Raw genomic sequence first — 24864 nt, 5'->3', positions numbered from 1 at the left:
GCAGATGACACCACCCTTATGGCAGAAAGTGAAGAGGAACTCAAAAGCCTCTTGATGAAAGTGAAAGTGAAAAAGTTGGCCTAAAGCTCAACATTTAGAAAATGAAGATCATGGCATCTGGTCCCATCACTTCATGGGAAATAGATAGGGAAACAGTGGAAACAGGTCAGACTTTATGTTGGGGGCTCCAAAATCACTGCAGATGGTGATTGCAGCCATGAAATTAAAAGACGCTTACTCCTTGGAAGGAAAGTTATGACCAACCTAGATAACATATTCAAAAGCAGAGACATTACTTTGCCAACAGAGGTCCGTCTAGTCAAATCTATGGTTTTTCCAGTGGTCATATGGATGTGGGAGTTGGACTGTGAAGAAAGCTGTGTGCCAAAGAATTGATGCTTTTGAACTGTGGTGTTGGAGAAGACTCTTTAGAGTCCTTTGGACTGCAAGGAGATCCAACCAGTCCATTCTGAAGGAGATCAGTCCTGGGATTTCTTTGAAAGGACTGATGCTAAAGCTGAAACTCCAATACTTTGGCCACCTCATGCAAAGAGTTGACTCACTGGAAAAGACTCTGATGCTGGGAGGGATTGGAGGCAGGAGCAAAGGGGACGACAGAGGATGAGATGGCTGGATGGCATCATCGACTCGATGGATACGAGTTTGAATGAACTCCAGCAGCTGGTGATGGACAGGGAGGCCTGAAGTGCTGCGATTCATGGGGTCACAAAGAGTGGGACACGACTGAGCAGCTGAACTGAACTGAATGGTTGATTATTGAAAATCATAAATATTAGTTGTCGACGACTCCTACTTGGACATTAAAGAATGGTCACTCCCCCACCAAAAAGTACCCTGAACATACCCTCTAAATTACTTAATTTTCTCCAAGGAAACCTGTCCTTTTCACGTTTTGGACCCTGAATCTGTAGTTGGCGTTCATGCACTGTTGCATCACTTAAACTGTTTGGTCAGATTGATATTCACAATCTCTCTTTATGAAGAGATGGGGTCCTTTATTTCCCCTGCCTTTCCAGTAAATAGTTTCTCTCAATTTTGATAGTCAATTTACTTATTGATAATTTTTTATTCTGGGAGAAGAAGTTTGCCCCCCAGTATTTTGCTCATATTTTCTTTATGGTGCGTGGCTGAAATTTTTCTCGCTAAGTAATTGTCCATTTATGTAATTGACGAGGTTGGTGGTAGTGCAAACAAGCATAATTAATATTCTTAGTAAATTGGCAAGTTGCAATTGAATTTCCAGGAAATCCTATGCCCAGTGTGGCTGAGCTGCAGGGTCCTCAGGTGGGTTAGGGCAGGAAAAGCTGTTTGGCTTCTGAGACCACCAGCATTCAGCCTGTCCTGGGGAGAGGGTCAGCCTCTTTCTTGCCACATGTGACAAAGAACATCGTAGCAAGGGCACTGGCACAGTGATTCCCTCCCCTGACTGCTCTTGGCACGTGGGTTATACAGTGAACATCAGCTGAAGTTTTCGTATTTCAAATCACAATTCTATTTGGCCCCAAATCTTGATTTATTAAGTGCTGCCCAATACATGTCATGCTTTTCCTTCCTTTTTTTCCTCGTTTTAAAAAAACTCCCTTATAATATTTTCATGCTCAGAAACCTGACGGACAGATAACAGGGCAAGAACTGCAACGCGTTCTAAATTGCGTGGTTGTAAACATAAGTGATTCAGAATTCAAAGAACTAATGCGAATACTTGACCCTGGGTGCACCGGGTGTGTCAACATCAGCAAGTTTATTGAGCTAATTGAAGAGAACCCTAAGGTGAGTTTTGCCACAACTTCACGTTTCTTTTTTCTGTTTATGGTAGGAGACGTAAGTGTTGTTAGTGAAATAAGAGATGCAGGTGGAATATGGTTTAAATAACTGAATGCACATTTTCCACCAGAGTTAATTTTAATTTTAAGTAAGAGTTGTGTTTAAAAGCTGTTTGATTTTAACTTTTAGTTTCTAAACCTGGATTTGACCCCTTGGTTGGGAAGATCCCCTGAAGAAGGGAAAGGCTACCCACGCCAGTATTCTGGCCTGGAGAATTCCGTGGGCTACAGTCCGTGGGGTCACAAAGAGTCAGACTTGACTGAAGCGACTAAGCACGACTCAGCACGACTTAGCATTTGAAATAAAACAAAACAACTGCTTATTGCCTCTAGTGGCAAACACTTAGGGTATTTATTTCTTTTGGTTGAAAGTTGACAGTTTTGTTATTATTAATCCTTCTATAACTTTAATAGCTATTTAGCATTTTAAAATTTTAAGAACTTTGAAAAACTCAGATTAGTTTCAGATAATGCATGCCATGGACATTAGCAGAGTCTCATTGAAATGTTTGCTGAAGATTTCTTTTTACCAGGTACAGGTTAGCTTTTAGTTTAAATTTTATGGTTTGTGTACATTCATGGTAAGTTGCTTCAATTGTGTCCGACTCTTTGGGAACCCATGGACTCCTGTGACCACCAGCCTTCTCTGTCCATGGGATTCTCCAGGCAGGCATATAAACAGATGGATTAGAAACACCGGAACACGAGATGTGCAAATAGAAGAAAATTAAGATCACCGCTAATTCTCACATGGAGGAATTGTATGACGTTTTTACTCACTCTTGCATGTTCTTCCAAACCTTTATACCTTTATACACACACACACTAGTTTTTGCAGCTTTATTGAGGTATAATTGATATATAAAAGTACACAATTTAACATACAGTATACAATTTGATGAGTTGGATATATGCATACATATATTTTTCATATGTGATATCTATTTTATTTTAAAATGAGATATGTAATTAGTGACTTTTAAATTTATCATCAGTTAACATATTGTTAACCCTTAGTGTCAGTAAAAATTACTGTAAAAGATACAGAGTAGTCCCCATTGTTATAATCTGGGTGTTCATTACTTAATTTCTAGGTGATGGATTTTTTCATGCTTGTTGTACTTTTTAAAATAAACACAAGTTGAATGTTGTTATCCTCATTTCCAGATAGGAGCTGGTGGGCTCAAGGTCTAAACTATTGGCTAGTCAGGGACAAAACTGACAGCCCAAAGTCCGTCTGCCTCCTAAGCCTCCACTGCCTTTATGAGTGATTTGTATTTATACACATTTTCTGTTTCCCAATCAGCTGCACAAAATACCTGCCTGTAAAGACACCAAGATGCCTCTCTTCCTGGCTTGGGATTCAGTAAGTAACGCTTTCCTGTGTGGCCCCAGGGTGCTACCTCCCACCCCAGGTTACAAACATGCAACTTGGTAAATATCGTTCCCCCCCCCCCGTAGGTGGAAGAAATTATTCATGACTCGATTGCTAAGAATCCATCAGCTTTCTGTAATATGCTGCAGTCATATGACCTCGGAGACACAGGACTCATTGGGCGAAATAATTTCAAGAAAATCATGCGTGTATTCTGCCCATTTTTAACAACTGAACATTTAGTAAAGTAAGTTTTCAGGTAACAGAATTAGTTCATGTCACATCTTCCTTAAAGTCTGTTTGATAATTCTAAACCTTTTTCTACGTGTTTTCTGCCGTGTTAGTAGGTAGTACTGGTAATAGCTTCTAGTTATTGAGCCTGTACTAAGCCTTGAACGTTGGTTGAGAACCTGGCATATATACTATATGACTGAGTCCTTGCCACAAGTGTGTAGGGCTGCATTACAGCTTCTTTTCCTGAATAAGGAGACGGAGGCCTGAGGACATTCAGCGAGTCCTTGGAGACACACGGGAGTGAGCCATGGAGCCTGGGTCCCACCCTGCTTGCCATGACCCCTGTGGTCTGAATCTTCATGCTGTTTTACCTCCCAGGGTGTCTGTCTGTGACCAACCAGCCCATAAATGGTAGCCTGATTTATAGTTTATATATATAATTTATAGTTCGTTTTAGTTTAAAACTTACTTTGTGGTAGCTGAGCCGAAGCTGGAGGGGACAGGGATATTAGAGAAAGAAGAGAAGGGTGTCCTGAAGATTCCATGGGTCCTGCCCGGTGTCTGTTCCACCCTCCAGGTGGAAGGGCTTGGCCCCTGTGGCGTTCCCTTATTACAGATGACCTTGACAACCAGCAGGCTGGAGTGGGACTCAGGCGGGATGGCGCCTGCCATAGGCCGCCCTCAGAAATGGGTGGCCAGTGCTCCCCAGGGTGTGGGCAGTAATCTGGGAGATTCCTGTAGGTGGAAATTCAGAGGCATCACAAGGATGCTCTTTCAGTCCTTCCAAATGGAATGTTAAAAATCTTATTTTTTTTTACTTTGCTTCATATTACATTGGTTTAAAGTGACCCAGTTGTTGGCCTCTCTTTCTATGAACACTCATAGCCCATTTTCCCCATGGCTTATAAGAAGTAGGGGCAAGGCTTTCCCCATAAGGAGGGGCTTTCGAGAGCTTGGTGTGCTGGGCCAGCTGTTTGCATCCATCCAGTTTACAGAACTCTTGCAGGAAGATCAGTTTGCTTGGGGCAGGGGGAAGAAACCAAGCAAAGGGGAGAAGCAGGTGACAGCAAGCCCAGAGGCGGTTCTGGAGGAGCTCAGGGAGGGGTGAGGGCTGGGCTGGGCAGTGGGCGAAGGCAGAGGCCACAGGGATGTCCGTGTCTGCAGGGCTTGCATGTGACTGTGCTGAGTGCTCAGACCCAGGGGAGAGGGAGAGAGAGGGAGGAGCCCAGGGCTGGCCGGGCAGCTCACTTGTCCTTCCACTTGGTCTATCACTCAGTGAGTGTTGCATGAGTCTCCTGCATCTGGCCATCCTGATATTTTTTATATCAGTAAAAAAAAAGTGAAGTCGCTCAGTAGTGTCCAGCTCTTTGGGACTCCATGGACTGTAGCCCACCCGGCTCCTCCATCCATGGGATTTTGCAGGCAAGAGTACTGGAGTAGGTTGCCATTTCCTTCTCCAGGGGATCTTCCTGACCCAGGGATTGAACCCAGGTCTCCTGCATTGCAGGCAGATGCTTTACCATCTGAGCCACCAGAGAAGCCCCTGTTATATCAGTCAGTTCAGTTTAATTCAGTTGCTCAGTTGTGTCCAACTCTTTGTGACCCCATGAACTGCAGCACGCCAGGCCTCCCTGTCTATCACCAACTCCCAGAGTCCACCCAAACCCATGTCCATTGTGTCAGTGATGCCATCCAACCAATCTCATCCTCTGTTGTCCCCTTCTCCTCCTGCCCTCAATTTTCCCAGCATCAGGGTCTTTTCCAGTGAGTCAGCTCTCTGCATCAGGTGGCCAAAGTATTGGAGTTTCAGCTTTAACATCAGTCCTTCCAAAGAACACCCAGGACTGATCTCCTTTAGGATGGACTGGTTGGATCTCTTTGCAGTCCAAGGGACTCTCAAGAGTCTTCTCCAACACCACAGTTCAAAAGCATCAATTCTTCTGCCCTCAGCTTTCTTTAATAGGTTTACAGAAAGGCCTTCATTTACTGGCGGTGTAGGGGGGGGGTATGGGGGTGTCTAACGTGGGGGAAAGAGATGCAGAAGCGCCCAGCATGGTGTGTGAGCACCAGAGTACCATGTAGGCACAGTTCTGGAAGCCCGGAGGGTGGGGCCAGGGCACAGAAGGCGAGCAACTTCCCAGGGACGCGATGCTGGAACCCGGAGAAGAAAGGGAAGAGCCTTGCAAGACGTGGGGCAGCAGGGGATGCTCCCGTGGGACAACTGGGCGGGATATGTGAGGAGAGCGGCAGGGGCCCGCTGCACGGGGCGGGAAGGGCAGGCGAGAAGGACGGGCACCCCCCCAGGGGACCGGAGTCATCCAGTGGGCAGGGTCCTCCACAGGGTCTGAGAGCCGCCAGGACAGAGGGCTCTGAAAACGCCCCTGCCCCCGCCTGCGGGCCGGCAGGGCGCGGGCGCACCGAGTCCCTGTCGCCTCTGCCGTGCGGCCCACAGCCGAGAAGCAGAGCTGAGGGCCAGCTGAGGGCCAGCCGGAGGCCGCGAGAGGGTCTAGAGGGGGCGAGGGGCCACGCCCGGTCTGTGCTCTGTAAACACGGCTCTGGCTCCAGGGAGGGGGCGGGTGTAATGGGGGAAAGGGGAAGGAAGGGGCCGGAAGGAGGAGGGGCAGAGGACCGTGGGGCCAGCTGCTGCGGGCTGGTCTGCGTGCGCAGCAGAGGAACCGCCCGCTGCCTCTGGACAGGGAGGCTGACGGCCCAGAGCGCAGCGGGTCTCCGGGGATGCCCGGGGCTGCTCCAGCCGCCAGGTGGGAGAGACCGGGCCGCTGAGGGAGCAGACGGGGTGAAAGCGCCAGAAAAAGGGCTGCAGGAAGCCGTGGGGCTCAGAGGGGAGTCTGGGCCGGGACGAGACCCCGGGGTCCTCACACCGACCGCTTGCTCGTTTGTTTGTTCGACAAGTGTTTGTCTGGGGTCGAGGGTGGACTGGCTGGCTGAGGTGAGGAGGCCTCAGACAGGACCTGAGGGCACCACCAGGCAACCAGGGCCCCGGCTGGTTCCGCAGCAGAGGAAGGTCGGGGCAAGGGTGCCTGAGGCTAAGGGGGCAGGGGGCCAGCGAGGTCAGAGGTCACAGAGGAAGCAAGTGGGGTGAGCAGTTGGGTAGGGGGAGACCCAGCAGGTCCTCAGGATGTGTGTGGAGCAGAGAGGGCAGGGTCAGGAAGGGAGTCCCCTGGCTTCACAGACAGGCTCTGGCAGGCCTGTGGGCTGGGAAAAGCCGAAGACTGCAGCCAGCATCTGCGGAGGAAAAGCAGATGGAGCCAGGGTGGGAAGAAGGGTTATGGGGGTGCTGACCTAGGAGTCCCCCCTCCAGACTTCTCAGTGCAGGGGGAGGTGAGATCACCAGCTGAGCGGTCAGGTCGCAGGTGGAATGGGAGGCTTGGGAGTTAAACGTTTGCAGCAGCTTCCAAGGGCCAACAGAGGGGAACTTCTTGAAGTCTCCGTTTATTTGTCCCTGAAAAGAAGATGACGCCCAGTGGCATTCATGTTCTACCTGAGTACACTTTATTTTCTTTCTATCAACTCCTCTTTTTCTGAAGTATATTAATTTTTTAAAAGACTTTTCTTACATGTAAAAACATCATCACTCGCTGTAAAGAGATTACACTAAGTCTGCCTTTCATGAAAACAGTAAGATTAAATCCTAATGAGATGTCTCTATCTGCCAAAGGCTCTGAGCAGAAGGCTTGCTATTGCTTTGTTAAAATGTAGGTTAATAAATAGAAAAAAATATGAGTTATGTTCGATACCACTTAAAGTAAAAGAAATGGAAATTTGCAAACAAGTGGAAAGACAGAGCAGGAAGGAGAAGGTGGTTCGCGCATGTGTGCCGGTGGGTGTGTAAATGACAAAGCCTCTCTGGAAAGCAGTTTGGTGTAACAAGGGGCTTCCCTAGTGGCCCAGATGGTGAAGAATCTGTCTGCAATATGGGAGACCTGGGTTGGATCCCTGGGTGGGAAAGATCCCTGGAGAAGGGAATGGCTGCCCATTGCAGAATTCTTACTTGGAGAATCCCATGGACAGAGGAGCCTGGCAGGCCCCAGTCTATGGGGTTGCAAAAAGTTAGACATGACTGAGTGACTAACACTTTCACTTTTTTCACTTTGGTATGATAAGGACCATCCCCTGCCCACTTTGTCCCTGTGGTTCTTCTAGGAATACGTACCATGAATACATGTGGAGGTTCAGGGTGTGTTTGGAATACCACTGGCTGAACTGCCAGGGGTGTTGGATTGGGGTCGGGTGGGCAGGAAATGAGGATGAACCCAAGCTTCTGGCTGAAGCACCTGGGGACTCAGGGTTGTCATCTGAGCTGGGGGAGGCTGAGGGGGACAGTTTCCGGGAGTAGAAATCAGAAGTTTCATTTTAGACAGGTTAACTTGGAAAGGAGATTGGTGGACATCTCACCACCCAGAGTGGCAGGTCACCCCATTCGCCTCCTCCTCCACCTTCCCCGACCCCACCTCCCAGGTGCTCCCCACCTGTCGCCCGGCTCCACTTTTCCTGGCTCCTGTCATTTGCTTATGTTTATTTCCTATGCCACCCACCAAGGATGTAAAATGTGGAGATTTGTCTCTTCAGGCTGAAGCTCCAGTACCTAGGAGTGGAAGAGTGCCTGGCTCGTGGACAGGGCATCTTAAATGTCAAGCGAGGAAATGAATGAATGAATGAATGAACTTTAGTGGGTTGATCATGCAAGCACCTGGATTTTTGAGATGCAAGCCTTTCTATCTCTTCTCCATTATGTAACCAGTCTTTGTCTAAGCTACAAAGTGAATTTGCTCAATCGTGTCCGACTCTTTGCAACTCCATGGACTATAGCCTGCGAGGTTCCTCTGTCCATGGCATTTTCCAGGCAAAAGTACTGGAGTGGGTTTCCATTTCCTTCTGCAGGGGATCTTCCCACCCAGGGACCGAACCCGGGTCTCCTGCATTGCAGGGGCAGATGCTTTACTATCTGAGCTACCAAGGAAACCCTACAGAGATGATCACATTAAAACCCTGCTTGAAGCACTTGGGTGTTCTCTTGCCATTAGGAAAACACCAGCTGCTTTAACAGAATGTGGCTTCCCAACCCCTCAGGATCCTCAAGCCCCTCTGGAACTTGCGCTCTGTAGCCAGAAGGCCTGGGTTCAAATCCCAGCTCAGCCCTGAACAAGCTGTGAACTTGGGCAAGTGCTGAGTATAAGAGCTGTGGTGAGGATCAAACGAGGTGGTAGACACAAAGCCTGCCACCCAGGGTCAAGCGCACATGGAGCTCTCATTTGCTGCGGCCATTCCCGCAGGTCCCAGCTCAGCGAGGCTGATGCTGAGCTCTCTGTTGTGTCCGGGTTTTCAGATGATCTGTTCCCTCCTTTCAGAACGAGCCTTCCCCAGCCTCTTGCAGCTCCGTGAGGTGGGCTTGCTGTGCGTTGGGAGCATGGAAGTCATAACCACTGGGCCACCAGAGGCGTCTCAAACTAACCCATACTTAAATAATACAATTGGAAGAAATCCATCAAGTGTGTATATCTCTGTGAACCCATCACAAGCTGTCAACCCAGATTCTAAACTTTTTCATCATCCTTAAAACTTCCTTGTGCCCTTTGCAAACCCTCTCTTCCACCCACCTGGCACCATGTCACTGCAGATGACTTGGCATTTTCTAGGATTCTCTGTAAATGCAAGCGTACAAGATGCCAGGTTTTATTCACCAAGCATAATGTCTGTGCGGCTCACTCACGCTGTTCTGTGTATCCACAGTTGGTTCTTGTTCACTGCAGAGTAGACTTCTCTTTTATGGCCTTCCCCAGCCTTGTGGATCCACTCATCTATGGATGGGCATTTGGTTTATTGCTAATTTTTCTCTTACAATGAAAGCTACAGGTATTATACCAGTCTTTGTGCAGACATACGTTTTTATTTCTTCCAGCCAAGTGCCTATGGGTAGGATAGCTGGATCCTCTGATGAGTATACCTTCGGTTGCCCCACTGTCTTCAAAGTGGGAGCGCCATCTCTCACTCCACCAGCCGTGGAGGAGACCTGTAGCCACTCACCTCCTTGCCGACACTTGGTAGGCTCCTTCTTATTTCAGCTGTTCTAATGGGCGTGTTCTAATTATTTTTAAAATTCAGACTCTGCAGTAAGTTTCAGGATATTGCTTCAGGAAGAATCCTTTACAAGAAACTTTTGGCATGCCTAGGAATTAATCGACCGCCCACTGTCTCTCCAGTTTCCATGCCAAAGAGTCAACTGTTAAACGAACAACTTCAAAAAGAGGAGCAGCCGCTGCCAGACCTTTCTGAGAGGTAAAACAAAACAAAAGCACGTATTAAAACCACGGTGCCTACCGCAGGATATGTTAGTTGCTCAGTCGTGTCCGACTCTTTGCAACCCTGTGGACAGTAGCCCACTGGAGCACGCCAGTCTCTTCTGTCCGTGGAATTCTACTGCAAGGTAGACAGTAAATATTTGCTGACAAAAATGAGTATTTAAATATTTGGGGATTTAAATAAGAAAGATGGCAAATGATGAATGCAGTGATGAGAGTCAGGGCGTTTTAGAGCAAGCAGAGATCTTAGGACTACGCTACACTGACTTATTAATTCTAGGATTGAAAGCACTGAGACCTGAGAGGAGGTCTGGGGACTGGCCTCACATTATTTGGGCTTCCCAGGTGGTGCTAGTGGTAAAGAACCCCCCTGCCAGTGCAGGAGATGTAAGAGACATGGGTTCCATCCCTGGGTCAGGAAGATACCCTGGAGAAGAAAATGGCAACCCACTCCAATGGAATCCCATGCTCAGAGGAGCTGGCAGGCTACAGTCCATAGGGTCGCAAAGAGCTGGACACAAATGAAAGCCACTTTGCATGCTCAGGTTATTCACAGACTGAGTGGACACCCTGGGGGAAGGACCCAGGACTTTCAGCTCCCAAAGAACTCAACTATTGCCTCCTTGCAGTCACACTTTTTGCCAGAGTTGTAGCTTCCTTACTGCTGTATAATATTTATTGCAAAATATACTCATAACACTGGTTAACATTTTCTAACATGAATGATAGAATTACTTAAATGACTGCCAAATTGAATCGTAACAGTAAAACGTACTTAGTAAATCCATTAAAAGTCAGACTGATGAATATTCTAGCCCTTCATTTTGAAAAATATAGGTTTAGCCTAATGAAAAGATATTATTTTAACTTGCTTGTTCTATAGCTTATAATAAATCCATAAGGAAAGATAAAATGTAGGACTAATTGGCCGACTTCACTTTGTCATATCCCCTTTAAAAAATTCTCAAGTGTAGAGCAATGGGAATATTTTAATGCTAAGGTGATGAAATTTGAATATCTGGGCACTTTAATAGTAGCTGCTTTATAGATGAGTTGAAAGATGGTATTTTAAGAGAAAGGTAAAAGATTCTATAAAGTGCTACGTCTGCCTCCCAAAAAAGCAGTGAAAGAAGTACTAGCAGTTTAGCATTTCATCAAACGTGGGCATTCCTGGAGCGCTCTTAGGGCTGGCAAGCAGCAGGTGAGGAGTCGAAGTCCATTCTCCGGACCATCTCATGGCTATCGAAACGAGGTCTAGGAGACTGCAGGAGGGCTGGAGAATAATTAGCCTTCAAAGACACACAGATTCTCACACTCAGACACAGAGCTCACCGCATAAGATCTGTATTATATAGATTAAATCGCTTTCACAAGTCAACTTGGATTAATTGCGGACATCCCTTCCTTCCCCTGGCTGTCTGATGCTCTTTGATCTGGTGGCCACGAAACAGCCTGTGTAACTTAAGGCTGCGTAGCAGGCTCTGACTTTGCATTTTCCCAGTTCACTAAAGTATCCTTTCTCAGCCGTGTCTTCCCACTCACACGCCAGATTCAGCCAGCTCAAAGCACAGCTGAAAACCTCAGGGCTGACACCAGCCCCTGCCCCAAAGCTCCCCACCCTGGCCTGCTGCCTTGTGCTGGGACCTCGGCCGGGGAGGGGAGCTTTCCTGACACAGTGACACAGAGCTGCTGGCCTGGCTCTGAAGCTACGAGCCATGGGCGTGTAAGAAGTCCCCGAGTCCCTCCCTTGACCTCAGCGTCTGTCTGCTCATTTGTGAAAAGGGGATGGAAAGCCCCTGTGTTGTCCTGGGTTGAACCATAAGCGGGTGAGTTCTGTAGCAGGGGTCCCCAACCTCCGGGACCTCATGCCTGGTGATCAGAGGTGGAGCTGATGTAATAACAATAGAAGTGAAGTGCACAATAAATGCAGTGAGCTTGAATCACCCCCAGAGCATCCCTCCCCCGTTCCATGGAAAAACTGTCTTCCACAAAACTGGTCTGCAGTGCCCAGAAAGGTTGGGGGCTGCTGGCTTTTAGAAAGCGTGCTGCTGCAGCTGTGTGCCTGCTTGTGATTTTAGAGCCAAGCCTGCTGAGAGCCAGGGTGCCATGGCCAGGAACATGACGAAGGAGGAAGTCATTGAAAAGCTCAAAAGCTGCATACGGCAGCAGGACCCAGCACTCAGAAAGCGGTTTCTCGACTTCACCAAGGAGCCTGATGGCAAAATTAACACGCATGACTTCAAGAAGGTAGGAGAGTAAGGTTTCTCTGCGTTTCTGCGTTTCCTCCTTTCCGAAAGGAAGTTCAGTTGTCTTACTGTGCCGCTGCTGCTGAGTCGCTTCAGTCGTGTCCGACTCTGTGCGACCCCATAGACAGCAGCCCACCAGGCTCCGCCGTCCCTGGGATTCTCCAGGCAAGAACACTGGAGTGGGTTGCCGTTTCCTTCTCTTACTGTGCTACCAGGCTCTGAAGGCACAAGCATTAAGTTTTTATTCAGTCAGGGTTTATTCCAGGGCAAAACGGATTCATTTCTAGGCATCTTCCGACAATGTAAAAGGATTCTTCTGGCCAAAAATATCCTTGGCAACTTTCTTCAGACTATGCTTCTGATGTGAATGCGGCTGGTTTTTGATAGTTAACCTTTCAAAACAAAGGGTTCATTGGTGCTTTCCTTGGCCATCCACTGAGGACCCGGCTCCGTGTGCCAGGTGGGGCAGTGGCGGGGGGCGGGGCGAGGCTGCTCAGGGCGCCCCCAGCCCTGCCCGCGAGGGGTTCCCGGGATGCTGTGATAACAGAGCTGCGATTTGTGCCGCAAAAAAAGTGGGGAAAAAAGAAACTGGCAGTGAAAATGGGAAGCTCAGAGTGCTGATTTGCATGTGCTTATGGGAACTGGTGAGGTTCATGCCAGAAAGAACTCACTTTGAAGGGTTCTGCACAGACTTCTCAGGAATGAATTTGCACGATTGCTTAAAATTCCTATTATGATCCCCCTGGTTCATCATCTGCAGCTATTTTAAAGGTAAACCTTGCCGCTAATATGTAGTAGTGTCCGTGTGGACACCTTCAGAAGAAGGCAGTGTAATATATTTCCAAGAAGAGAAGTAATCAAATTAGCAGCTGCAGTTTATCTCGTGCCTGCCCCCATGCCAGGTGCCGAAATGGGCTCTGTCCGAATCTCATTTCCAAGCCTCTCATCGGCAGCAGTGTGGAGGGTGGGTGGAGGAGGGAGCCGGCTGGTGGGGGGAGGGGGGAAGGGATTAGATGGCTGTGGAAACAGTCCAGACCTCCCCTTCCCCAAGCAAGAGACGCGGAAGTGGAGGATCTAGGTTTGTGAGCCTAAGGGGCCCAGCAAGGAGACATGGGGGTAACAGGTGAGTGAGAGGACAGAGTCAAGGATGGTTCCACAAGTTCTGGCTGCAGTGAGGGGGGGAACCAGGAACTGGGAGCCAGCCGTTGCCGACTGGCAAGAGCAGCTTCGGTGGGTAAATGGGCAGGAGTCATGGAACCCTCCCAGGGCCTGGTCCCAGGTTCCACCCCGAATCACCTGGCAAATGGGGCCTCTTTGTGTTTGACTCTGATTCTTTTTTTTTTTTTTAATTAAAGCTTCTTTATTTTTGTTCTGCTGGGTCTTCGCTGCTGCACGGGCTTTTCTCTAGTTGCGGCAAGTAGCTGCTCTCTGTTGCGGGGCTTCACATTGAGGTGGCTTCTCTTGCTGTGGAGCTCAGGCTCTAGGCTGCGTGGACTCCAGCAGTTGCAGCTCGCAGGCTCCCGAGCTCAGGATCACTTGTTGTGGCGCTCAGGCTTAGCTGCCGCGTGGCCATGGCGTGTAGGATCTTCCTAGACAGGGATCCAACCTAGGTCCCCTACACTGGCAGGTGGGTTCTCAACCACCAGGCGTGCAGGAAAGTCCCTGGTTCATTTCTTTATTCTGCCTGTTTATCTTCCTCCAGTAAAAACATATGCTCCAAAGGTAGACATTTTTATCTCTTTTGGACAGAGATGTATCCCAGTACTTGGCATGCAGTAGGGCCCAGAGGACATTTGCTGGATGAACAGGTGAACCTGAAGAGTTAACTAGAATCCCCAGGGGAGCCTGAAGGGCCACCACCTGCGGAGTGAGGCAAGCAGCCGCTTCAGAAGCCAGTTGGGGTTCCTAAACATGAGGCTGGTTCCCCTCTCCACCTGGAGCACCCACCCTGGCCCCGTTCTCTGCCCCCTGCCCGTCCCTACATCCCGGCCAAGTGGAGGGGCAGCTGCAGCTCTGCTCTTGCTTCCCGGTGGCACCGGCATGCTTCTCCCCTCCCTGGTTGCTGGCTTCCTGGAGACATGCCAGTGGGTGGCAGGGGGTGCGGAAGGAAACAGAAAATACTAGAGGATGGAGATGCAGGGAGAGGAGTCTGTTGTTTCAGGAGACCTGACAACCAGTTCACGGCGAACACAGTTAGGGGAGTATTCCACTGGCTTCCCTCTTGGTGACTTGTTGGGTTTAACATTTGAAAACCTCCTGTCGTGACCAGCTGTTTAACTTGAAGATCAATAATCATGGGGTGACTTTCAACCATCCGCTGGGGACCCAGATTTCAACTTGATAGGCTGGTAACCTCAAAGCATTATGTAAATGTAAGTTTTCATTGTTAAATTATTTACCAATGAGAGCGATTCTACCACTGGTGAAGTCAGAGCTGGGAAAATCATGGGCTTATACTATAGAAAGAAACCAGAATTTAGATTGGACATAATGCAAGGCATCCAGATGTTAAAGGTTTGCGAATACCCAACTTCAGTGGCAAGGAAACCTTTGAAACCAACTCTGCAGAGAGCTTTAAGTGTTAACGATGACTAATTCTATAATGGGAATAATAGCAATGATAATAACCTTGATGATAATGCTAACTGTTGCTAGACTAGTGATGGTATCGCTACACTGACTGAAGACTTACTGACTCTGCCAGTGTGCAGGCGCTGGAGGTGTTGCTTTACAAGCGTTACTTGTAATTGTCACAGGAGCCCCATGAGACATAGATCACATTATACCCACTTCGCAGATGAGGAGACCAAAGCTTAGGACTTAAGATCATGGCTCAGCGTGGTTCAGCTGGTAAGCCATTCAGACACTCTAATTTGAATCCATGCCAGTTTGTATCAACCTCAGACCCTTGCTGGGAGTGATACTGGCTTGGTGGGTGTCATACAGGCCGTGTGTGTGTGTGTGTGTGTGTGTGTGTGCTTAGTCACTCCGTCATGTCCGACTCTTTGCAGCCCCATGGGCTGGGGCCCTCCAGGCTCCTCCTCTTTCCATGGGATTTTCCAGGCAAGAATACAGGAGTGGGTAGCTATTCCCTTCTCCAGGGGATCTTCTTGACTCAGGATTGAACCTGGGTTTCCCACATTGCAGACAGATTCTTCACCTTCTGAGCCACCAGGGAAGCCTGTACAGGCTAGCTGGGTACAACCGATGGCAGCTTTGAGCTTGCATCTGGCCTCAGAGTTTTGTGGAAAGGACATTACTTTAGTAAGAATGCCCCTTCACTGCTTCCTACCAGTTTGATTGTGGGGAGGCAGTGTTCTTCCCCTCTCTTCCCCGAGTCTTGCCAGTTAGGAGTGCAGTGGCTGCAGAGTTTCAAGCCCAGGGCATTGGGAGTGAAGCTCTAAGTCCTATACACTCACTTGCCCGGTTCTGTGTCCATGTACTTGTTCATCCTTTGAACACAGGCAGTGCTTCGCCATTGGCTTGAATACCTTGCAAACCATCATTTGTAAAAATCACTACAGATAGTGACTACAACCTTGAAATTAAAAGACGCTTCTTGGAAGAAAAGCTGTGACCAACCTAGACAGCATATTCACAAGCAGAGACATTACTTTGCCGACAAAGGTTCCATCTAGTCAAAGGTATGGTTTTTCCAGTAGTCATGTACGGATGTGAGAGTTAGAACATAAAGAAAGCTGAATGCCAAAGAATTGATGCTTTTGAACTGTGGTATCGGAGAAGACTCTTGAGAGTCCCCTGGACAGCAATGAGATCCAACCAGTCCTCCACCCTAAAGGAAATCAGTCCTGAATATTCATTGGAAGGACTGACGCTGAAGCTGAAACTCCAATACTTTGGCCACCTGATGCAAAGAACTGACTCATTGGAAAAGACCCTGATGCTGGGAAAGATTGAAGGCAGGAGAAGGGGACAACAGAGAATGAGATGGTTGGATGGCATCACCAACACAATGGATATGAGTCTGAGCAACCTCCGGGTGTTGGTGATGGACAGGGAGGCCTGGTGTGCTACAGTCCATGGGGTCACACAGAGTCGGACACAACCGAGTGACTGAACTGAACTGAATACCTTGCACTCTAAATTAGAAGTGCTGTTTATTCTTAGCGGCCATCACCTTCCCTGTGGTGGAGGCAGGAGGTGATGGGCTACACAGGTCCTCTTAGGAGAGACCCATGAGAATAGAACCCAGAGCCAGGCGGAAGCTGACAGGCCCCTGTGTCCCTGCATGGTCATCACTTGACTCTGTTGCTGTTTTCACCTGCCGGGTCAGGCAGCTTTTGTCTGTCATGCAGGCTCTTATTTGTTAACTGGTAATGGACTTTCCCCCTTTTCTCTCTTGATTGTAGGAGATACCAGAGTTTCTGGTTGGTGTAAGATAACCAGGGACCCCACACTGAGTTGAGAACCCTGAGAGAGGCAGAGCTGCTGGGGTTTTCATGAACTCATGGTCAAGTATGCAGTTTCCACTATGGGAGGGAAAGGACTGTTCTTTCTGGAATTGTACTAGCTCTGGTCTGCGTATTTTGCATCATCCATTAAATCATTGTTCACAACAACCGTGTAACACATATTCTTTCTCTCAGGAAATCCCACTCTTCTGCTTCATTGCTCGGGCCTCTGCACCACAAATCCTGTGACTTCTGTGTGTTTTAAAATGTCCCAATTTATTTAAATAACGAGTCAAGAACTTGTAATGTTGCCGAAAACCATTTTTGAATTTTAGGATGATCTAGAATCTTTATATTCCTTCTTCAGATACATTTCCCCCCTTTCCCTATCCTTCATCTGCTGAATTAGCAGCAAACCCCCAAAACAGTAGCTTAAATGTTTAAAGTGGCTATTTTTCTCCTGTAAGAGAGGCGTCTGAGGTTGTTGCTGTAGGGGCAGTGCAGCAGCTCTACATTGTCTTCAGATTGTGCTTGTCTTCCCAGGTTGCTTCTAGCTTCTTACTCTTTCAGTCTTATCCTCATGTATACAAGATAGCTGCTGGAATACCAGCTATCACACACATGCTTCAGGCATAAAGAAAGGAAAAAGGGAAGGGCAAAGGCTTGAGCCAGAGAAGGCTTTCTTTTTTAAAGGGCTTTTTTGGAAGCTCCTCAAACTTAACATTTTGTTGTAATGTATCATAAGCTTCCACTTACATACACACTTTTTGGCTGGGCACATTACTACCTCCAGAAAAAGCAAGGTCCTGCTCCTATGGGAGAAGGAGAGAATACACATTAGGCAGGCAAATACAACAGTCTCTGCCATCCTTTCTCTCGGTAAACATTGTGAGAGTGCCTGTTCCACACTTGGAATAGGACTAAGCCACATGGGGAACATGGATAAAGCAGAAGTTTCATTGCTTGGGACTAGTCACCCATGGGGAACATAAAATGACTAAACACCCAAGGACACATAAGTCAAGATTAGTCTAATAGAGTAATTAGACTAATTGAGCTATTCCATCCATCAGGAATTTGAGGGCAGCTTTACAATTCTGGTTCCCTGTAATTGGCTGTTCCTAATGGGAAATTGTTATTCTTCATCCTCAGTAAATACACTGAACATTGTTCAGCTCGCTGTTATTCTTAGTCCCATTTCTGGAGTCCCAGCAGAGGCCCCGGTGACAGACACAGGCTGCAGAGCTCATCAGCCAACACACACAGAGCCCCCAAGACGTGGATTAGGGAAGCCAGAGTCTGTAACAGCCCAGCCCAGTGTCCCAGATTCTTAGCAGCGTTGGCCCCTTACTTCTGCACCTTCCTGAAGGCAAGGATATCTCACCTTGCTTATCAGGAGGTGAGCTTCCTCACTTCCTCCCAGCAGAGTACCTGAAGCCCTTTGGGTGCTGGTCACACTCATATATCTGGGGAACGGGTGCCCACCCCACTCACTGCCATCAATCTGCCACACAGTCTTCTCCATCTGGGGACAGGGACCCTGATTAAACCAAGCCCCACAAACACCCTTGAGCATCTCTTGGCTGTTCCTTACCGCTTCCTAATCTTACACGTTTGTTTCAAGGAGGCGAACCAGTTGTGTGTTCGAGGTCCCTCACATCTTCAGTTTTGTTGCTCCAAGCTCCACACACCCATCAAAAGTCTATATTTACTTCTCTATCTTCCAGCAATAATTCTCTTGACAGATGCCAAACCTGGAGCCTCTCGGCATCTGGCCATGCCCAAATTGGCCATTTCCTCCAGGCCTGGGCAGCTGCAGACCCTCAGTGTCAATGGACCGCACCTCTAGGGATTTGTTTTTGCCTGTGTGTTCTCAAGGTCTTCCTCCCTGTCGGGCCTTTGTCTCCTAGGCGTGGAGACTTGCATTGTCCTTTTTTAAGTTTTCAGTTCAGGTCCTTAGACTCCAGCCCCGGCCTGTTCCAGAGATGAGCACATGTCTGGAAGGGGGAGCCAGACATGCTCTGAGCCTGCCCCCTCTGACTTCGCCACTCCGGCACCATGTAACTAGTGAACACTCTGCTGGAGTGGCTCTCCGTCTGGCCCAAACCTATTTCTCAGTCCAAAGTCCACTCCAGAGGTGTCAGCTGTTCCCAGGAGAAATGCAATCGCCTACCCTCAGTTTGACACTGAAAGCGTGAAAGCGAAAGTTGCTCAGCCCTGTCCAGCTCTGAATACTGGCGTGGGTAGACTTTGCCTTCTCCAGGGGATCTTCCCAACCCAGAGATCGAACCCAAGTCTCCCACATTGCAGGCAGATTTTTTACCAGCTGAGCCACAAGGGAAGCCCAAGAATACTGAAGTGGGTAGCCTTTCCCTTCTCCAGGGGATCTTCCCAACTCAGAGATCGAACTGAGGTCTCCCACATTGCAGGCTGATTCTTTACCAGCTGACCTATCAGGGAAGCCCTTGACGCTGAAAGGTGAGTCCTGTCCACCTTGGGATTTTGGTCCCTTGAAACCTCATGGCTTTTGCAGCTTTCTGATGCCTTTTTGTTGTTTTTACTTGATTTTTAAAAATTGTTTTCATGGAATATTTGCTTGCTGTGAATTGCTCCATCCTACCCAAATGCAGAAGTTGAGATCTCTCAATTTTCCTTTTCAAAGTAACAACTTTATTTGACTTGGTTTTTTTCTCTTGTATAATTTGTTTTATATTTTGTTATTTCTGATGTTACCTCCATTATTTTCTTCCTTCTACCTGCTAGGGATTTAATTTGCTTTTCTTTTTCTGATTTCTTGAGGTAGAATGTTAGATCATCGCTTTCCAGCCGTTGTCTCTCTAGTGTGTTAACTGACGGCTACCCATCATCCTCTAGGTGCAGCCTTAGCCGCATGGTACAGTTTTCCGTATACTGTGTTTTCACTGTCATTCATTTCAACATATTTTATAATTTCCATCGTGATTTCTTCTTTTCTCCAATTGTTTACTGTTTAATTTCCACACAGCTGATATTTTCTAGTTTATCTCTTGTTATTGATTTTAAAATTGATTCCATTGTGATCACAGAATAGATTTTGAAGTCTACATGCATCGAACCTATCATCCTCTGCTCTAGCAGCTGGGCTATCAAAGGGTGTGATTTTAAAGTTAAATCACTTCAACTGATCCTTCTAAATATGCTGAGGCTTGGATTATGACCCAGTATAGAGACAATTTTGGTAAATGTCCCAGAAACACTTGAAAACAATGTGTAGTCCATCACGGACCTTTAGTTTTCTAAGTAGGTCAACTAAGTTGATTTTATTGTGTTTTTCAGACCTTTTGTCTCCTGATCAATTTTTTGCCTGCTCATCCTATTAGCTGTTGAGAGAAATGTGTTGAGGTCTCCCAGTTGATTGTGGATTTGTCTATGAGATCCTTTTTAGTTCTGTTGCTCGTTGCCTTGTTCACTTTGAAGCTAAGTTTTCGGGTATACATAGACCCAGAATTGCTGACGCTTCCTGTGAGCTGTCTTCTTTATCATTATGACATGACTCTCTTGATACAGAGTGATGCTGCCTGCCTTCAAGTCTATTTTAGACTGATAATAATATAGTTACTTCAGCTTTCTTTTGATTCCTGTTAGCATAGCATATTTTTTCCTATCCTTTTACTCCACATTTCCTGGGTGCTTATATTTAAACTGCCTCACGTGGACAGCATATAGCGGGTATTTTAGAAAACAGACCATGACAGCCTCAGTCTTGCACTGGCAGTAGCCACTTCATCTGACATTTAGTTACTGATAGAGTTGATTCTCCTGGAGAAGGAACCAGCAGCCCGCTCCGGAATCCTTGCCTGGGAAATCCCATGGACAGAGGAGCCTGGTGGGTACAGTCCATGGGGTCACAGAGAGCTGGACGTGACTGAGCGCATAAGCACGCAGAGTTGATTTCCTATCTGCGAATATCATCTCACTATTTCTTTCTATTTGACCCAGCTGTTGCCTGTACTCTTCTCTTTCCTTTCTTACCTTCTTTTAGAGTAACTGTTTCTACCATTCCGCTTTCCCCGCCCTCAGCCTGCTGATGTGTATGTTCTTCCGTCAGTCTTTAGAGGCTGCCCGAGAGATTTGATATGAATCCTTGGCTTATTGTATGCACTTAAATATGTTGTTATTTTTACCACTTCTCTAGCAATGCTAGATATACAACTAATTTCATTCACCCCTTCCTATCTTTTATGTTACTATTGTCATGCATTTAAATTTTCCTTCAGTGCTGAATCCCATGGGATGCTATTTTTATGGTAAATAAGATAGCATATGTATCTGCATGCTTACCCTTGCTATTTCTCTGCATCTTATGTTTCTGTATGCTTGCGGCTGGACTAATTTTTTCCGTTAATTTATCGCTATTATTTTTAGCTAGAATGGCTCTTTGCTGCTGCGCGTGGGCTTTCCCTAGCTCCAGTGAGCGGGGCCTCCTCTCTAGCTGCAGTGCAGTGCCTGGGCTTCTCATTGTGGTGGCTTCTCTCGCTGTGGAGCATGGGCTCCAGGGCACGCGGGCTTCAGCGGTTGCGGTACACAGGCTTAGTTGCCCTGCTGCATGTGGAACACTCCAACAACAAAACCAACCACCCAAACAAAGGAACTCCCTTCTAGCGTGTAGTCCTCAAAGTTTTTTAAGAAAAGGCAGAGGAACCAGAGATCAAATTGCCAACATCAGTTGGATCATGGAAAAAGCAAGAGAGTTCCAGAAAAACACCTACTTCTGCTTTATTGATTATGCCAAAGCCTTTGACTGTGTGGATCACAATAAACTGTGGAAAATTCTGAAAGAGATGGGAATACCAGACCGCCTGACCTGCCTCCTGAGAAATCTGTGTGGAGGTCAAGAAGCAACAGTTAGAACTGGACATGGAAAAACAGACTGGTTCCAAATTGGGAAAGGAGTACGTCAAGGCTGTATATTGTCACCCTGCTTATTTAATTTATCTGCAAAGTACATTATGCAAAATGCTGGGCTGGATGAAGCACAAGCTGGAATCAAGATTGCTGGGAGAAATATCAATAACCTCAGATATGCAGATGACACCACCCTTATGGCAGAAAGTAAAGAAGAACTAAAGAACCTCTTGATGAAAGTGAAAGAGGAGAGTGAAAAAATTGGCTTAAAACTCAATATTCAGAAAACTAAGATCATGGCATCCGGTCCCATCACTTCATGGCAAATAGATGGGAAAACAATAGAAACAGTGACAGACTTAATTTTGGGGGGTTCCAAAATCACTGCAGATGGTGACTGTAGCCATGAAATGAAAAGACACTTGCTCCTTGGAAGAAAAGCTGTGACCAACCTTGACAGCATAGTAAAAAGCAGAGACATCTTTACTTTGCCAACAAAGGTCCGTCTAGTCAAAGCTATGGTTTTTCCAGTAGTCATGTATGGATATGAGAGCTGGACGATAAAAAAGCCTGAGTGCCAAAGAATTTATGGCTTCAAACTGGTGCTCAAGAAGACTCTTGAGAGTCTCTTGGACTGCAAGGAGATCTAACCAGTCCATCTTAAAGAAAATCAGTCCTGAATATTCATTGGAAAGATTGATGCTGACACTCCAATACTTTGACCACCTGATGCATAAAACTGACTACTTGGAAAAGACCCTGATGCTGGGAAAGATTAAAGGCAGAAGGAGAAGGGGACGACAGAGGATGAGATGGTTGGATGACTTCATTGTCTCGATGGACATGAATTTGAGCAAGCTCCTGGAGCTGGGGATGGACAGGCAGGCCTGGCGTGCTGCAGTCCATGGGGTTTGTATATTGTCACCCTGCTTGTTTAACTTATGTGCAGAGTACATTATGCAAAATGCTGGGCTGGATGAAGCACAAGCTGGAATCAAGATTGCTGGGAGTGACTGAGTGACCGACTGAGTGACCGAATGGAACTGAACTGATGCCTGTGTGCCGTCACTCCAGTCATGTCCGACTCCTTGCGACCCCGGGGACTGTAGCCCCCCAGGGTCCTCTGTCCGTGGGATTCTCCGGGCAAGAATACTGGAGCGGGTTGCCGTATCCTATCCAGGGGATCCTCCTGACCCAGGGATTTAACCTGCCTCTCCTGTGTAGTAGGTGGGTTCTTTATTACTGAGCCACTGGGGAAGCTCTTCTAACTCAGAGCATGGGCTATTCTTTGAGCCCTCATCCCTGAGAAGTCCTGAATTCTGTCTAACCTTAGTTTCCTCAGGACTCAAAAAGGTGAACCACCCGCACCACCCCCCCACACGCACACACAAAAAACCTTCAGCTTTTCTGAGGTTTTCTGCTTTGATTTCTAAGCCTTCTGTCAATTCCCACCCCGTGGCTTCTGAATTCAGCCAGTACCTCGAGGGGAAAACTGACAGTATCAGGGTCCGTTTTCTGTTTTCCTTCTCACCAGGAAACTGAAAAGTGAAGTCTCTGATTCTGGTCTCTGCAGTCCCACGCTCTGCTTGTTTCTCTCTCTGCTGGTAGCGACCGCCTGCCTGGGCCTTCAGCCCAGATCCTGAACCCTGGCTCTGCTCCCAGAATGGGTCTGTGACCTCCTTCTCTTCCAAGTTCTGAAGTTCCCCCTTCACTCCGACTTGTGTCCCTTTGAGCCCTTGTTGTTTCAGCAGCTATCTGTATGTCAGACAGGTGTTTTGCTGTCTTTTGTCTGGCTTTCTGTTTGTTCTCAGTGGAAGCAAAGAACTGCAAGCTGCACACCAACCCTCCCCTTTTTGATGGGCATTCATTTCTTTTTCTCTCTTTTTCCCCTCTTCAAACAATCATTCTTTATGTATCTCTATGTACTGATGCTTTCATCTCTATGGAATGGATTCCCCTGGGGTAGGATTGCTTAATCTGACCCCAGCCTATACCCTGCCCCACCCCAGCCTCCGGCCGCCACAGCTCTTCCCTGACACTCTTGTTTGCGTCAGCTTCAGCCTGGTTCTCTCCCCCAGCCCCTTGCAGCCCTGCCCTCCTCCCTGAGGTGGACCTGCTACTGAAGCAGTTACCTGTGTCCTTTTTATTCTCTGCCCTGTCCCAAGCATCTGAAACAGGGCATAAGTACTCAGTATTCTTGGAATGAACCCAATCAGTTTTGGAGCATTGGAGAATTGCGTTTTAAAACTCTGCCTACAGCCATACCACCCCCTGTATGCACCCGATCTCATCTCAAAGGCCGATTCTGAGCCACACTCAAAGTCTCAAAGTGAAAAGCTTTGAGTCAAAGCTCAGTCATGTCTGACTCTTTGAGTGCATGGAATTCTCCAGGCCAGAATCTGGAGTGGGTGCCGGGAGTCAAATCCCAGCTCTGTTGCCTAACAACTGCGTGACCCTGGGCAGACCTCTCTGTGCCTCAGTTTCCTTCCCTCAGTGGAGATCGTTTTAGTAGCTACCTTGTAGGATAGTCTGTGTGTCAGTCACTCAGTCATGCCGAACTCTGCAACCTCATGGACCACAGCCCACCAGAATCTTCGGTCCATGGGATTTTCCAGGCAAGGATACTGGAGTGGTTTGCCATTTCCTTCTCCAGGGATTGTAAGATAGTGATAAGGATTAAACGAGCCAATACGTGTGTAGTAGCTTCTTAGGAATTTGTAACAAATCACCACAAACTGGGTGGCTTGAACCACAGAAATCTCTTCTCTCACAGTGCTGCGGCCAGAATCTGAAATCCGGGTGTCGCAGAGTGCTGCCGCCCGCCAAGGTTTATTTATGTGAGGACCCTTCCCTGCCGACTCTGGCTCCCAGCCTCGCTGGCTTGACGGCCCCTGGCTGCCCTCGGCTTGCTAAGCTGCCCTCACGCTGACCTCTGGCCTCTTGCTTGTGTCTGAGTCTTCACCTGTGTTGTCCTCGCTCTCCAGAGTCCCTTCTTTTTATAAGGACTTCCGTCCTTGGACTTGGGCTCACCCCTAATGCAGTGTGTGCATGCGTGCCTGCCCAGTCATTCAGTCATGTCTGACCCTTTGTGACCCCATGGGCTGTAGTCCACCAGACTCCTCTGTCCATGGAATTTTCTAAGCAAGAATACTGGAGTGGGTTTCCATTTCCTCCTCCAGGAGATCCTCCCGACCCAAGGATCAAACCTGCGTCATCCTGTATCGGCAGAGGGATTCTTTACCGCTGAGCCATCTGGGAAGCCTAGTCCAGTATGACCTCATGGGAACTCAATTACATCTGCAAAGACCTTGTTTTCATTAAGGTCACATGTGCAGGAAACTGGGTTAAGATTTAAGCATATCTTTCTGGGGACTCTAGCAACTCAATACAGTCGGTTAGCCCTTCCAGTAGAGCCGGCGCCCGAGGGCAGGGTTTTGGTCTTTTGTTCACCTTTGAGTTCCTGATGGCTTGAATAGTGTCTCAAATGTAGGTGTCCCCCAAAAGCTCTTGAATTAATTAATACTGTATTAGCTCTTTGTCTTCCGCACTGCA

The 24864-nt window shown here is 47.7% G+C and overlaps 1 protein-coding gene across 1 annotated transcript in view; it reads left to right on the top strand.

Annotated features, from left to right (window-relative positions):
* The window catches only part of EFCAB6 (EF-hand calcium binding domain 6), a 232641-nt gene that overhangs the window by 104335 nt on the left and 103442 nt on the right, over positions 1 to 24864 (top strand). Inside the window, exons 13-17 of the mRNA XM_068971554.1 lie at positions 1624 to 1791; positions 3151 to 3210; positions 3306 to 3466; positions 9574 to 9747; positions 11849 to 12017. Coding sequence (XP_068827655.1) covers positions 1624 to 1791; positions 3151 to 3210; positions 3306 to 3466; positions 9574 to 9747; positions 11849 to 12017 — 732 coding nt within the window. The remainder of the gene's footprint in view (positions 1 to 1623; positions 1792 to 3150; positions 3211 to 3305; positions 3467 to 9573; positions 9748 to 11848; positions 12018 to 24864) is intronic.

Source organism: Capricornis sumatraensis, chromosome 4 (assembly GCF_032405125.1).
Source record: "Capricornis sumatraensis isolate serow.1 chromosome 4, serow.2, whole genome shotgun sequence".
NCBI classification, from domain to species: domain Eukaryota; kingdom Metazoa; phylum Chordata; class Mammalia; order Artiodactyla; family Bovidae; genus Capricornis; species Capricornis sumatraensis.
Note: the sequence above shows the minus strand (reverse complement) of the source record. Positions and strands in the feature narration are given on the sequence as shown.